The sequence below is a fragment of the Periplaneta americana genome, chromosome 11 (genome assembly GCF_040183065.1).
Source record: "Periplaneta americana isolate PAMFEO1 chromosome 11, P.americana_PAMFEO1_priV1, whole genome shotgun sequence".
Taxonomy (NCBI): Eukaryota; Metazoa; Arthropoda; class Insecta; order Blattodea; family Blattidae; genus Periplaneta; species Periplaneta americana.
Window position 1 is genome coordinate 168,800,834 of NC_091127.1, and position 16,688 is coordinate 168,817,521.

At 35.8% G+C, this 16,688-nt stretch overlaps 1 protein-coding gene across 2 annotated transcripts in view; it reads right to left on the reverse strand.

Moving 5' to 3' along the window:
* Window positions 1–647: 647 nt before the first annotated feature.
* mahj (LisH and WD40 domain-containing protein mahjong) overlaps window positions 648–16,688 on the reverse strand; it is a 122,414-nt gene continuing 106,373 nt past the window's right edge. For both annotated transcript variants that reach the window (XM_069840447.1, XM_069840446.1), the window contains 4 exons: window positions 15,690–15,888; window positions 12,370–12,527; window positions 11,001–11,085; window positions 648–1,125 (listed from right to left, as the gene is read on the reverse strand). In XM_069840447.1, coding sequence (XP_069696548.1) covers window positions 854–1,125; window positions 11,001–11,085; window positions 12,370–12,527; window positions 15,690–15,888 — 714 coding nt within the window. In that variant the 3' untranslated portion in view covers window positions 648–853. The remainder of the gene's footprint in view (window positions 1,126–11,000; window positions 11,086–12,369; window positions 12,528–15,689; window positions 15,889–16,688) is intronic.

Sequence of the window (16,688 nt, forward strand, 5' to 3'; positions counted from 1 at the left end):
AACGTTTACCTCAATGTTGGTATTTCATTCACTGAACTTAGAAATAAACAAATATACTCCGTAATAGTTGGCAAATGTTAAGAATATTTATCTGATTATTATCATATAAAATAAAAGTTGTCCCAGAAAATATCACATATTTCTTTTTATCACCTAATTTTCTGGAAACCAACTAGCAGATGAAAAAGACTTACGTGTGTCATGTCAAAGCAGACTGGATTATTTACAGCACAGACAGCTTTATGTTTACAGCACAAATGTAAGATGCCTAAATGCTGTAACATGAAATCACTGCATAACAGATTACCTCTCAATTTTAAAATAAAAATTAAAGCAACCCTTTTTATGGATTCACATCTTATTTTATGTTAGATGTAGAAGCACTGGTGTATCAGCTCCTACTCGGTGCAAAATTATTATGAACTTATTATATAAAGTAAGAAAATGCCAGATGACAGTCCTTTAGTGTACCATTTAGCGGTGTATATTCTTACACCACTGTTATAACTATGACAACTACCGAGGAAAAAAAATAATACGTAACTGTTGCTGATGATAAAGAAACGTTTCCTTGTGGTTCCATGTATGTATTGTTGACACAATCCACCAACAAATGTAAGAAGAAATAAAGCCAACAAATATAATGATAAAATTGGCAAGAAGTACTGAAATATGTATCCAGTTCATATACAAACGTAATTTCATTTGAAAACTCTAATAAAACTTTACTAAAAAAATTAGTGTAATAATTTTGCACAGACTGGAATATTGACTTCGTAAAATTTATAAAGATGTTCATTACCATTTAACGTGGTAAATAATTCACCAAACCAGATTTCAGTAATAACAGATTTCATGCAAACAATATATCATCCAAGTCATCAGTATCTGCACTGTCTGAGAGTGACATAACAGCTGCATCATCATCATCGTCGTCGTCATCATCATCTTCATCTTCGTCGTCATCATCATCTGAATCAGATATCAGGATATCATCTCCATCTTCTTCGTTATTACTGTCTGCAGCGTTGTTGTCACCATTATTTTCATTGGCATTGGCAACGGCATTTGCATTCGCATTATCACCGCCACCAGCACCAGCAGCAGTAGTGGCTGGATTGTTATCTGAAACATGAAATACGGTATATAACATATCAAATCAAGAGAAATATTGGAGAGCAAGAACGCTAATGGCTTCGTTGCCAAAGCCCGGCATTAGATAACAACAACAACATATCAAATCATACATCTTGATTACACAACTTTTAACACTGTATCACTTCGGAATATGTATGATGAACCTTGTTAACATGTTTTGACCTATTTTGGGTCATCTTCATACACCCAATACACCCAAAGCTACACTACACATTAGAAATTGAAAACAACAAATCCATAAATTTTCTAGACATCACAATAACAAAAGTAGACAACAAACACACATTCAAAGTATACAGAAAACCCACAACAACAACACACATACACAACACATCCAACCACCCCACACAACACAAACAAGCTGCATTCCGAACAATGGTACACAGACTACTCAACATACCAATGAACCAACAGGATTACAACGAAGAGCTAAACACAATCAAATACATAGCACAAGAAAATGGATACAACCCCAACATAATAGACAACATAATACGTAAGACAAAACAAAACCACAAAAAATAGAAGAATACAACACAAACACAAGAACACAAAAAATACATCACACTATGTATCGAATATGAATGAGGTCTTGCCCACCTCATTGCATATTACATGACTAGTGTGAACTAGTCAGTTTGTTTTATTACCATTAAGTACGAGAAAAATTCGTACCGGCACCGGGAATCGAACCCAAGACCTCTCAGCTGTGCGCGCTGAGTACTCTTAACTAACTGAGCCATGCCGGGACATGATCCACGACGCCGGCCGAACCCCTCTCGTAGTATTATGTTACGGCCTTACTGCCTGCATTTGAGACGATACACGTCACATATATAAGGAGCGCATATTAAATGACTTTATGGTCATATTCCCGGTGCCGGTACGAATTTTTCTCGTACTTAATGGTAATAAAACAAACTGACTAGTTCACACTAGTCATGTAATATGCAATGAGGTGGGCGAGACCTCATTCATATTCGATACATATATAATGTTAACAGTTTTCAGAAACTGTTGTTGAATATGGCCATAAAGTCATGTAATATGCGCTCCTGTACATATATGACGTGTATCGTCTCAAGTGCAGGCAGTAAGGCCGTAACATAATACTACGAGAGGGGTTCGGCCGGCGTCGTGGATCGTGTCCCGGCATGGCTCATTTGGTTCAGCGCGCTCAGCTGAGAGGTCCTGGGTTCGATTCCCGGTGCCAGTACGAATTTTTCTCGTACTTAATGGTAATAAATACATCACACTAACATACGAAAACAAAAAAACACATAAAATTGCAACCTCATTCAAGAAATTAAATTACAACATTGCATACAGAACAAATAACACTCTACAAAAACATCTCAACACACAAACAACACAAACAAACAAATACAACCACAAAGGCGTATACAAACTCAAATGTAACACCTGCAACAACTTCTACATACGACAGACAGGCAGATCATTTCAAACACGTTACAAAGAACACATCACAGCCATAACAAAATTACAAAACACCTCCACATATGCAGAACACATCACAAATGCTAACCACACCTACAGAGACATCAACACAAACATGGAAATACTACACATCCAACCAAAAAGCCAGAAACTAAACACACTAGAACAATATGAAATATACAGACACACGAAAACACACCCCAATGATATTCTCAACACACAACTCAATTTCAAAACACATACACTCTTTGACTCTACACTATGAACGCACCCTCACAGGAAACAAGAGGCACCAAGACCAACAACGACCAGTTCTGAAGATGACCCAAAATAGGTCGAAACGTGTTAACAAGGTACGTTAAAATTTAACACAAGAAAGTTCTTATCATACATATTTATTGGGTTATTTTACGACGCTGTATCAACATCTAGGTTATTTAGCGTCTGAATGAAATGAAGGTGATAATGCCGGTGAAATGAGTCCGGGGTCCAGCACCGAAAGTTACCCAGCATTTGCTCGGATTGGGTTGAGGGAAAACCCCGGAAAAAATCTCAACCAGGTAACTTGCCCCGACTGGGATTCGAACCCGGGCCACCTGGTTTCATGGCCAGACGCGCTGTCCGTTACTCCACAGGTGTGGACATCATACATATTCCGATATCGAATCATGTCTAAGCACCAGGAATGAAATTAGTCTTCGTTAAATTTACTAGACAATGTTGGGAGCAAGAACTGAAATACAAAAATATTTATCCGCAAAACTATGTAAATGTTGAACACAATGTGGGATATAAGCCTACCGAGTGCATCTCTTGCCCCTAGTCGTTTTGAAGTTATACAGTACCTCCCATTCATAGATAATTCTGTATGAGATCTTCACTTTCCCTGTGACGTGAGGTAACCATTACGAAAAATGACATATTTGCTGTGCTTCATTTCTTTTCCGTTGAAATTGCAAGAAAAAACTGTTAAAAATAATACCTAGAAGCAAATTAAAATGACAATGCGGATAAAAGCAAGATTAATTCCAATTACTCAGAGATTGCTGTAGAAGGAAACATTTTTCAAATAAAAGCAAATTAAAGCAAAACACAATTATCTACCCACCGTATACCAATTATGTAATTCACAAACAAAACATTGATAGGGTGAACAGAAATAAATTATTAAATGTATTAGCCACAGACCATGTTCCACAACAACTTATAGCAGACATATATAATATCTATAAAACAAATCTAATTGCTGTAAGGTGTGACAATAAATTATCGCATTGGACAGAAATTCATACAGGAGTAAGGCAAGGCTGCAGCCTTTCACCGTTGCTATTTATTATATATATGAATCAAATGATTAGAGAATGGAAACAATTGCCTCATGGATATACACAACTCAATAGACATTTACAACTAGATTCATTACTTTTTGCAGACAATTTAGCTCTGGTGGCATCCTCAGAAGATGAATTACAACATTCAATTTTTAATTTTAACAAAATTGGAATTAAATATGATATGAAAATCAATAAAGAAAAAACTAAACTTATGGCCTTCTGCGGAAAATACCCTGTGCCTAGCAAAATATGTTTAGATTCAAAAATATTAGAAAGGATAAATTATTTTACATATCTCGGATACACATTATCTTTTTTCGATGAAGTAGACATTTCACAGAACATTTCTAAATATACCAAAATAATGGGAATAATTAACATCATTATGAAACCTTCCCTAGTACAAAAGCATACTCGAATTCGCCTTTACAAGACTCTGTACTTTGTTACGGCAGTGAGGCATGGACATTGAGGAAGAAAGACAAAAGCAGAATAATGGCTAATGAAATGAAATTTATGAGATATACAGCAGGATATACGAAATGGGATCACAAACGCAATGAAGATGTAATGGAAGAATTACAACTAGAACCTGTAATTAATCACGTAAAACATTATCAGAACAACTGGATAAATCATCTGCAGCGCATGCATAGAGATAGAATCCCAAACGTTATGCTCCACTATTGTCCAAATGGGAAGAGATCTCTCGGTCGTCCAAAGAAGCGCTGGATTGAAAATTCAACTGTCAGATCGTAACAGGCCATTTGGCCTAATACTTGAAGGGAAGAAGAAGAAGAAGAAGAAGAAGACAAACAAAACACAAACAACAAGTACTGTAACACACCGTGATTCAAAGTGAAAGAGTAGATTTCAATTTTGTATTACAGACAAACTATCACGTCACTGGATAAAGGAAGGTTCAAAGTTTGGACACAGTTGCGCTGTTGTTTGTTTATAGCAACATGACTACATGGCTACTACACCATAGGAAAAATCATTTTGTGTTGGTATCCGCGAAATGTCAATCCATTGTGAAAGTGCAATGTGCATTCTGCCGTCGATTCAACAAACAGCCGCCTCAGTCATAAGCAGATTTATGACTGGCATAAAATATTTGTTGAAGTTGGTTGCATATACAAACTGAAAAGCACTGGTCGCCCATACACATCTGATGAAAATGTCGAACGTATCCGAGATGCATTTCACGGAGCCCTCACAAATCCACAAGACAGGCAAGCCAGCAACTTCAACTTCCTCAAACAACTGTATGGCTGTTCTTAGACGACGCCTGTATATGAAGCCTTACAAGTTGCAGTTACTGCACAAATTGTGTCCTGGTGACCAAAACATGAGCTACGAATTTTGCACTTCAATTCTCGAGGATATGGAAGAGGACAATTTTTTCCGAATGATAAAACTTTGTAGGATAAAACTTTGAACCTTCCTCCTTCCAGTGACATGCGCAATGTGTTTCTATCTTTGATAGTTTGTCTGTAATACAAAATTTAATCCATTTTGAATCTTGCGTACACTACTTTTAACACTTGAATATAATTAATTGATTAACTAGCGTACTTACTCGTGTTAAATATGTAAGTTTGTGCGGCTTACAGCTGTTTCAGTGCTTCACGCACCATCCTCAGAGCCTACTAGATCTCGACACCAAGATCTAGTAAGCTCTGAGGATGGTGCGTGAAGCACCGAAACAGCTGTAACCCGCACAAACTTACATATTTAACACAAGTAAGTCCGCTAGTTAATTAATTACAAAATTTAAATCTACTCCATTTTGAATCCCGGTGTACATAAAATAATAAAGTACATACATAATGATTACACAACTTTTAGCAATATATCATTTCAGAATATAAAGTTAATTAACTAGGTTACCTTGTTGACTAGTTCTGGCCGGTGGGCCATCATCAGAACTGGGTGGTTTTCACACCTTCTGATTGCGTTTCCTGTGGGAGTGTGTTGTGTTTGTGTAGTGTAATATGGAGTCAAAAAGTGTGTGTGTTCTGAAATTGAGTTGTGTGTTGAGGATTTGATGTGGGTGTGTTTTTGTGTGGCTGTATGCTTTAGCAAAGAAGGGTAGCACTGCTACTTATAGACCTGTTACTAAATCTACATATTACTCTGTGAAAAGATTTATTAAATCTACATAGGTTACTTAGACTTGAACACACAAAATTTGGTAACACAATCTCAAGGGAAAAAATGGAACTCTCTGCATCATAATCCACAGTTAATTTCCGATTTCCTCGTAAATCGCCTGTAGCTGCATTTAGATTGACAACAGGCCATGACTGTTTGGCCAAGCACCTGCATAGAATTGGAATATATCACTGCCCATTGTGCAATTCAAATCAAGAAATGGATTCGGAACACCTCAAAATCTGTGCTTCATTGGCTGACCATAACAATAACTTTGAAAAATATTGGAGTGCAAGAGGTCAAATGACTTTATTCTGAAATGCCTGGCATTAGAAAACAACAACATATTTCGTATTGTTCTAGTGTGTTTAGTTTCTGGTTTTTTGGTTGAAGATGTAGAATTTCCATGTCTGTGTCTATGTTGCTGTAGGTGTGGTTGGCATTTGTGACGTGTTCTGTGCATGTGGAAGTGTTTTGTGATTTGGTTATGGCTGTGATGTGTTCCTTGTAACGTGTTTTAAATGATCTACCTGTCTGTCCTATGTAGAAGTTGTTGCAGGTATTGCATTTGAGTTTGTATTCACCTGTCTGGTTGTATTTATTTGTTTGTGTTGGGATGTTTTTGTAGAGTGTGTAGTCCAACCAAAAAACTTTACAGAAACTGAGACACGCCATTAAGTCAAAATGCCCTGGAATGCTATTCCACATACTGCCAAGTCTTTGAGGAATATGATTCAGAAATTTGGTTGGAAAACACTTCAACACCCCCCCCCCCCCTACAGCCCAGATCTCTCTCCATGCGATTTTCTCATTTTTGGAGAGTTGAAGAAAAACATTCGTGGACTTCGTTTTGTATTGGACAAAGACGTGTATGACTAGTTAAAGAACTGGTTCAGTAGACAACTCACAAGCTTTTTCAAAAATGGGATTGATCGTCTTGCCTCACAGTGGGATAAATGTATAAACAGTTTTGGAGATTACTTTTGAGGTAATAAATGTTCTATTATACTTTTTGGCATCTGACCCGTTTTCATTTGACTGCCCCTCATACCTTTCAATTCTCAAAAAATAACATTGTGAACAGTTCAGCATTTTCCTGCTTCAAATTACATCGTCTGTCTGAAACCACAGCACCATACTATGATAAAACATGTTTACTGTCAACATTGTTTGTTGGTGTCCGCAATACTTGCAAACAACATTCTGAAAATGCTTTATTCTCTGTTCTTAAAGCATTAAACACTTTCACTATGTCACATTTTTCATTTCTCACTTGCTGTTCAATAAGCTTCTTAAATGAATTGTATGCACTTCGAATTTCTTGTTTTGGTATACTCGAAAATCCTGGAAACATGTCAATATTTGATTGTTCACCTGAACAATTACGTTGTTCGCCTCATTTTACAAAGGAATACATGTCTCAAAACCAACTCTGCCATAACTAGAATAACTATCCACCTCTGCTGAGATTTCAAAAGCAAATGGCAAAGTAAACCAATACGACGCATTTTAGCCAAGCCCATATGGAATATAGAACTTGATAATCGATATTACGATATGTATATAAATTATCGGACCTTCATTATTGATATACGAAATTTATTGTATGTATTTATTTACACTGCAAGTGGGCAAGCACCCGGTGGCAGTGGTATACACAATATAAACAATACACAATAAAATGATAAGCAATACACAATAAATTTACAATACACAATACAATTTTATACACAATACAATAAGAATACACAATATAATTTAACGCAATAATAATAAAACAAATAAAATACCTAATTTTACATTACAACCTACATAATTATGTATAGGCCCTACGTAAGTTTCAATAGTCTATCACTTTACTCTCATCTCACTCACTGTAGTGGCACTATGACGCATTTCACTGACACTTTAGCACACATTTCACTGACACTATAGAACACATTTCACTGACACTTTAGCACACATTTCACTGACACTCTATAACACATTTCACTGACACTATAGAACACAGTTCATTGACGCTATAAATTATCACTGATCGGAACTATTCACTGCACTGTAAAACCATAACTTCACTGACTCACCTCGCTTCACTGATACAACAGTTCAAATAAGTCAAATAATTACACCCTTATGCATACTGTACTTATAAACAGAACTACATTTAAACTAAACATTTCTAGTCTAAGGCCCTCTTACAGGCTATTTTTAAATAATTTACAATTGAAACCAAGGAAGTAACTCGTCAGGCTAAATAAATACATGTCACCTTAAAAAATTAAATGTTAAATGTCACCTTAATTTTAATTTTCACTTTATACACAACTTTTTAAATTATTCTTGAATCTCCTTAAGGAAGGACAGCCCTCAAAGACCGCTGCAGGTAGGTCATTCCAATCATTTATAGTTCTATTTAAAAATGAGAATTTACCTACATCCGTTTTCTGTTTCCTACATTTGATTTTAAAATCATGATCATTCCTACCATAGTACGTTGGCTTTTCTAACCGAGCCGTTATGTCTACCCATGCTTTCTGACCTAGATGTGCTCTATACAATGATGTTATTCTAGTTTTCCTACATCTGTTTTCCAAAGTTTCCCATTTGTTGAATCGAGCGGACAATAATTGACAAAAGGGATAATTGATCAACATGTTTTGAGTACAGTACTTAGAAAGTGCCTTCAATTTTTGTATAAATATAACGCTTTTCACTTGAAAAATAGCACTTTACTGATAAATAGTTATTAAATAGCACTCTTCTCGTGATTTCGCAATTTGATAGAAGATTCGCATTTTTCCGCATTTTCAATTCTGCTAGAAAATCATGCTAAATCACCTTACAGATGAAGAAAAATACTCTCTACCCCACTATTTAAAAATGCGAAATTTTCAGGTCCCTATTAATAGGTTTGGTGTTGTAAAACATAAATACTGCATACTGTCTTGGCATACATTACATGTAGCATTTACAATATTGTGTATGCAAAATTTCAATTGAAATAATAAAAAAATTTGAACATCATGCTTTGTATTTGTATTTGATTGTCTTCTGTTTTATACGTGGTCCCATTAATATGCAATTAACATGCAATCCTTTGAACAGCATTTTACAGGGGTTATACTGTAATACACAAACATTTACATCCAACAAAAAAGAAAGAGTAAAATATTTCAGAAAAAAAAGGGAAGCAAAGAACTAGAAGAAGCAATATGATGGCAGTACTGGCATTATTCTGCTTGATCAGGATACAGGGAACATAATACAAATAACACTGAACTGGACTATTATACGGACAGCAATTATGAGCTTTAGAAAATTTATATTTCTTCCACGTTGTGTCCACTTAGATCAGGCATGTCAATTGATGCCCACAGGAGCAAGCGCGCGCTTTAGAGCCCAGGAGAGCCTGAGCGCTTTACAGCGGAAAGGAAAGAGACAGACGAAAGAGGTGGTTTATGCCGCTTGGTCGAGCTATATTCAGGGATGGCCAGCACTGATTCAATAGATAAAGGGAAGAGAACTTATTAAAACTGTATCCATGTTAATTTTTAGATTTGCCTAAGAAGTATAAGTGCATTATAAGAATGTAAGTTTTAATTTTAATGCTCATTTTTAACAAGTTCGATTTTTTTATTCAAAAGAAATATTTTCTCAACTTTTCGTATAGAAAAGTGAAATTTTCAGGTATAGGCATATTTATTTAGTAGCCTTACAGAATGTTTTCGTAAATCTAATATACCGTATATACATATTACTGAAGATAGTGTATTGAAAATTTTGAACATATTCCCATGGAAATTGTTTGTAAGGAAATGAATTAACAAAGCAACTACTGTTACATCATAAGCAAAAGATATGTGCCCATGTGTTGTAAAAATGTCAGCTCTATAGCTTCAGCAGATTTCGAGAAAATAATTTAATATTCTGACGATAGTTGCTCACAAATATCACCTTAAAAGCATAACACGATAAGAGTTTTGCTATGTAATATTAGTTACACTTAAAACAGATACAGTACCTAGGTAACTTTGCTTTGTACTGTAATATTGTTTTGATTAGTTTATTGATTACTTTTGTAAGGCTAAAGATACCATCAATATAAATTCCAACTTATCATGTCCTACTCAATCTCTTTCTTTGGAATATCACTTTCTTTATGAATGATGTGTTTCATCCACTTAATACAGCATAATATTATACTACTATGGAATTTAAGTGAATATTCCTTCTTAACTCTCTATTATGTTATTAAGATTTAAAACACAAGTGCAATATTAAGAAATCAGTGTTAGTACTTTTGTTTTACAGACAATATAGATAATATTAAACAAAAAGAAGCCATATAAAAATGACATAAAATTTCACGTTCCGTTTGAAGTTTGTGCACCACTGTTTTCTTAATCCAAGAGGTTGCTTATTTATATACACAACCTTCCTCTTTCCATACTTAGCGCTTGCTGCCCGTGCACGACGTCAAGGTCAGAAAAATGTGCTTGCTTTGGCATCACTGACTTAGATGATAAGATTGCCAGAAAAAATGTTTTAAAAGATAAATTAGCTGCCATTTACACGAATCTTGATACGTTTTTGGTAAACAATAGCAACTAATATGGTGTGACTTTGAAACAACGACCATTGTTCATTCTTACACTATACTTCAAGCACCAACTAAATATAGGATCAAGATTTTTGTAATAATGTAGTTATTAAACTAATTAAATGTAATAATGAAAGTACACATACTGTAATATATATTAGATTTATTTTGTTTGTGCTTTGTGAAATCATTATAACATGAGGGACGTTTATGAAACCCACAGAAACATAATAATATATCTGCTCAAGGGATATTTAGGAAGAGAGGAGAAAGAAAGAAAGAATGAAACGTACCATCCTGTTGTTCATCTTCTGAAGCAGTGGGAGAAGCTGTTCCATCCTCACTTCCTTCCATATCTTCTTCATCCTCATCTTCTTCCTGAAATTAATCAGTTAGTATCATTTTTTTTATTTAGTTGTCATTACACTGGAGTTCTTATAACATATTCGGAAACTGGAGTTCATATTACACTAAAAGTGGATGAGAATTTCTGGGATTCACTGGATGCAAATTCTCATATTTCTTTTATATACGGGCTATTCCATCTCAAATCGACCGAAATATAGAGAAAATTGACCTTGCAATTTTTAAATACAATGAAACTTTTTCTGTCTGTAGACAACTGTGATACAATGCTTTGTGCAAAGTTTGAGGCATCAGAACTTCATAGTGTTTAAATTTAAAATATTTAAATTTATCGTATTTTCATAAAATTAGCAACTTTAAACTGTTGTAGCTCCGAAACCCTTTCATCCAATGATCAAAATCATCGTTTATTTTGATGCTGAAAAGTTAAAGTTTTTATTGACATGTAAACAGTTCTTCTTACTTTTTATGGAAATGGAGAAATTTAGATTTTTCTTCATTAGGACGCCTTTGCCCATGAAAAAATATTTTTAAAATATATGCTTAGATTCTGCATTGAAAGTACAAATAAACACATATTTTTTACTGGTACAACGCTGATAAGAAAGTATTGAAAATATCAAATAAAGAAAATAAATAGTACGCGCGTGAACTAACCAGCTGACTGTGAGGTGGGAGCTAGCCGAGGGAAGCAAGGCCAGGAGACATAAACACGTGATGTTTCGTCTAGTAGCGCATAGCTGGGCTAGCTTTATCACAAGTTTTCATAAACACAGGAGTAAAATGATGCCCAACGCTCACTTATCTTCAGCTCTTGGCCAGTGTGTGCGGTGCTGCACCGTTCAAGTCTAGGCGTGTGAAAATAATTTATTTAATACCCTCGAAACTTACTGCCGTGACACTAAGAAAACAATGTCGAATCCCTCTTAGTAATGCAAGAGTAGAAAGAGTAGAAATTAATAAAAACATTTCCCATGAAAGTTGTTTGTTTTGAAGAGCTCTATCAAATGGTACCTTATTTGACCCCGACTCCCATTTGAAATTTTAAAGTGATACGCCACTGACCCTACTTCCTGTTAGAGCTAATTGGTAAAATCAAGTTCAAGTGAAAGTTCACATGTGGTTTAGTTATAAATATTTTTGTCTCGAAAATTTTCATGCACTAGTTTCCGAAATAAATTACTGTTACGGGTGGCCTGAATCACTCTGTATTTGAGATCGACAAGTCACACTCTTGTATGTTAATGAGATGATAATCATGGAAACACAAGTACCACAACGAATATTCCAACTTACCCCCTCATCGTCGTCATCTCTTCTTCTCCCTACATCATACAGTCGCACAGAAGACTCCTGAACGCTGTCAAACATTCCCTGGTTTTCCACTACAGCAATCTGTGTGTCGAACCTGTTACAGCTCAAGTCATAGATGTTTTTCTTGACGTCAATGGTAGCTGCAAAAAACAAATAAGAAAATACTTCTTACCTCTTATTTTATTTTGCTTCAAAACAGAAAATTATTTAATTTCTAGATAAATTTAATTTAAGCTGAATCTTATGGGTTGTGCGAGAATAATACTTTGAATATATCTTAAAAGCATGAACAGGTTGACAAATGAAGGGGCGTATGCAAGGGAGGGGGGGTTACAGGGTTTGAACCTCTCCCCCTAAACTTTTTGAAAAATGACATATTTAGATATGAGTATTTTTTTTACCCATAATCATTTCATAATTATTGTAATACACTAATACATAATAATGTAAAAAAATACTAAAAGTTTTCGTAACATTATGGCAATTTCGTGGCTAACAAGAAAGACAGGCTATAGTGTGACGTCACATTCTTAGTCATAACATGGCCAACATTGAACAAGTTTATATATAAATGCACGTTTAACATGAGTTTAATATAGCAATTCCTTTGTTTTTTAGAACTTTTTTAGAACTTTGAACATGTATTTATATTAGGCGATTGTCAAGATGGCCATGTCTAGACCATGATAACCACGTGTCTCCAATTTGTGCCGACGCCTGTCTTTCTCATTAGCCACGTGGCAATTTTAAATGACGACCATGTGACGTGAAGAGCAGTGTAGCCAACGTCGCAACTATGAAGGCAATGAAGTAGTGTTAACATATTTCTAATGTCTGCTTGTTTATATAATATACTATCTATCACTCTAATGAAACTTTTACGCGCTGTAGGAACAGAGAATTTCACACTTTTCTATTTAGACTCATTCAACAGTCCTTCGAAATGGGCAAGTTCAAGTGGTAAATTTAAGGACATCATCTCTGCGCATTGTTTGCAAGGCCCAAGTGACAGCTTAGCGATTTTACCCGATCTACTCCAGGGACATAACGGGGTTTATGCGTGAATAATGTAAAAAGTAAACACAATATGCAGCATGTGTGATGCACGAAAACCACTCATATCTTCATCCGACTCTCTCTTTCGTATGAATTCCTTTTTTTTTTGGGGCCAAAAGTGCCGTTGTTTTGGTATTGCCGGTTATTTGGGCACTGGATACAAGGGATTTTACTGTAATATGCAAAATTTTAAACACCGATAATATAAATTGTAAACAGTTTTAATAATTAACACCCCCCCCACCTCTTGGCAAAATTCTGCATATGCCACTGGACAAATGTAATAACTTTTTATGGATGCATGACTGGTACACTGCAGTACTCAGATTTTCTCAGATGAAATGAAAATGCAACCAACTCATCACTGTAAGAATTGCTGATGCAAGACAGATGTTACTGCGTGGTAGAAGTGAGCAGGCACCCATCATGTTGGAAGTACATTTGGCATCTTTTTGCCAGAGGAACATCTTCAAGAAGCTGTGGTAACAGTTCTTGTAAAAAGTGAAGGTACATCTCACCATTTCAGTGTCCAGGAAAATGAACGGCTCCAGCAGCTGGTCATCCAGAATACCACACCACACACTGAGACTGAATCGGTGTTGAAAATTAGATTCTAACATGGCATAGTAATTATAGTCTCCCCAGACATGCAAGTTATGCTTGTTGAGTCCGTCCCTAGCGCTCCATTCACTATGATGCATTTCGAAAATGTATTGTAACTTCGAAATTATGAATGTGATCCCATTAATTTATTTACATTTTGTTTTCCAAATAACCTCAGGAATCACCTCCATAATCCGGGGAAGAATTTCATGAATCACCCTGTATATATATTTTCAAGATTCTACAGCTAGTGCTGTATTCTTGTGCCAATCAACCAAAGCCTTCTGCCTTGTGCATCTTCAATCCTCAGACCTCTGCTATCCATTGCTTCCTTTACTTTTTCGTTCCATATTCTCTTTGTTCTCCACTCCCTCTTCTTCCCAGAGACTGCCAATGCAATTCGCTTTGGCCATCTGTGTTCTCTCTCTCTCACTGGATGACCAAATCATTTCACATTTTTGTTTTCACTTCTGCTTGGCACAGTGAACACTTGAATTGATCCGTTTTATCTTTTGTGATTACACAGGACACAACACTTAAGGAAAGCACATGTAACAAGACTCTAGCTCTGTGCCTTTGATGCTAACACAGCCATCTATGCTAAAGCAGTTATGTATGAGAAAAATCATTTGACAGAAAATATGAAAAATACTGGAGTACAAAACAACAAATAACTTCATGGATAAGTTTCGGCATCTATGTATGAGTACTTCGGTACAAAGCTCTCAAGTGTTGTTGTAATAATTCAGCATTAAAATGGGGCACACTCACAAACCGGAGAACGCGATTATGCACAATGTTCAAAACATACAGAGGTGAGCCTGCCTGGAGAAATAAAAAAGGTTGCAGCCGCCAAATTACTCTTCAAGGAACGACCACTCATATAAATTGAGGGAAAGAAGACAGAGGACGGACACTGGAAAGTTTTCTTTTCTCAATCGTACTATCAGGGACTGGAATGCTTTACCTGCAGACTTACTAAAGGCTTTACCAACAACCAAAAATGTACTTAAAAATAGGCTTAAGGACTTTACTAATAGACGGTAGTATATTATACACACTACTTAAAGGGTGTAATTGATATCTTGTTATTTGAAGTGTTCTATTAGTGAGGAAGTGTGTTGTGTCAGTGAAGTGTGTAGTGTCAGTGAAGTCTATTGTGTAAGTGAAGTGTGTTGGTGTTAGTGAAGTGGCTGTGCAAAGTATCTGAACAGTGAAATGGTTAGAAGTGTTAGTGAAATCAGGTAGAATCAGTGCAGTGAGTGAGTTGACAGCGAAATAAGTGTAGTGCCGAAAGGTACTTGTGCAGGTATGAACCTGTCACACTTGTGGGTCTTAGTTCGAACTTAGGGTTAAGATACAAATTAGATTTACTTTAAATGTTATTTTAAGTGACCATGCTTCATTTAATTTAGGATGATGATGATGATGATGATGATTATTATTATTATTATTATTATTATTATTGTTTTTTATTAGTTGTGTTTATTATTAATTGTCATTATTGAGTGTAATTAATTACCACTGCCACTGGGTATATACCCATTTGCAGTGTGAATAAACACATACACACATAGAAAGAAATGTATACCTAACTATGACACTAATACAAGATTTGTTAAATCAAATAAAAAAATCCATACCTATACTGGAATAGTCATATGCATCTAAGGTCTTAAAAGATGATTCAAAAGATGTGTCTTCCTCAGTCTCCTGCTCAAGTGATATCGTGTACATCACAGGCCGGGCAGGAGAGAACAATATCTGGCACTGGTCCAGTGCAGGCACTGTTCTCAACAAGTGAAAGGTGCGCAGGTCCCAGACTTCAGTATTTGACACAACCTGAAATAAATGTAAACCATTATCTTAATTCATAACAATATTGCATACAGAAAATGAACACAGAAATTATTATTAAACTCTTTACTTCATTTAAATGTATCAAATACTATATTCTAATAATTAGTTGAGGTTTTCATAATGGTTGGCTTGTGTTATAATATTTTAATATTTCAATCACTGCAGTTATATTGTCAGACTCCAAAGCAGCTACTGGGTGTTCAGTTCAAAGTGTGCCATGGCTCGCTGTATGACGTCATGTGGCTAGCCGATGAGCCTAGACAATTCAATCTTCTACACTTCCACAGAGGCGTTTTACCTATGTGCAAGAGAAGTTGCCTAGCAAGTATGGCGTTCATTCTGAAGAGTACTTACCGATATGTAAGGTAACGCCGGTAGTGGCAGGAATGTGAACTGTTTGGAAACATGTACTGGGGCGAATTTTTTTCTTACTGTCGGGATATGGGGAGAGGGTTAAAACGATTACTTACGTACAGTATTTGTTGACATTAACTTCGACTGTCAACATGGACACGGAGCATTTGATTTGTGTTGTGGAATGTTACCGTACGCAACCGATAACAAATATCCTGCGTACGACTTGCCTGAGCAAAACAGAGTTGGAAAGAGGTTATGGTAGCACACAGACCGTACAGACCGCCATCTGTTGCTACGACGTTCAAGTCATACTGTACATGTTTTCAAGTTGAGATTGAACGCCTTCATTAATAGGCAACTTCTCTGACATAAAAGCTGAAACTCACTTCAAATCGCTGACTCACAATGGTGATGTCATGACACAC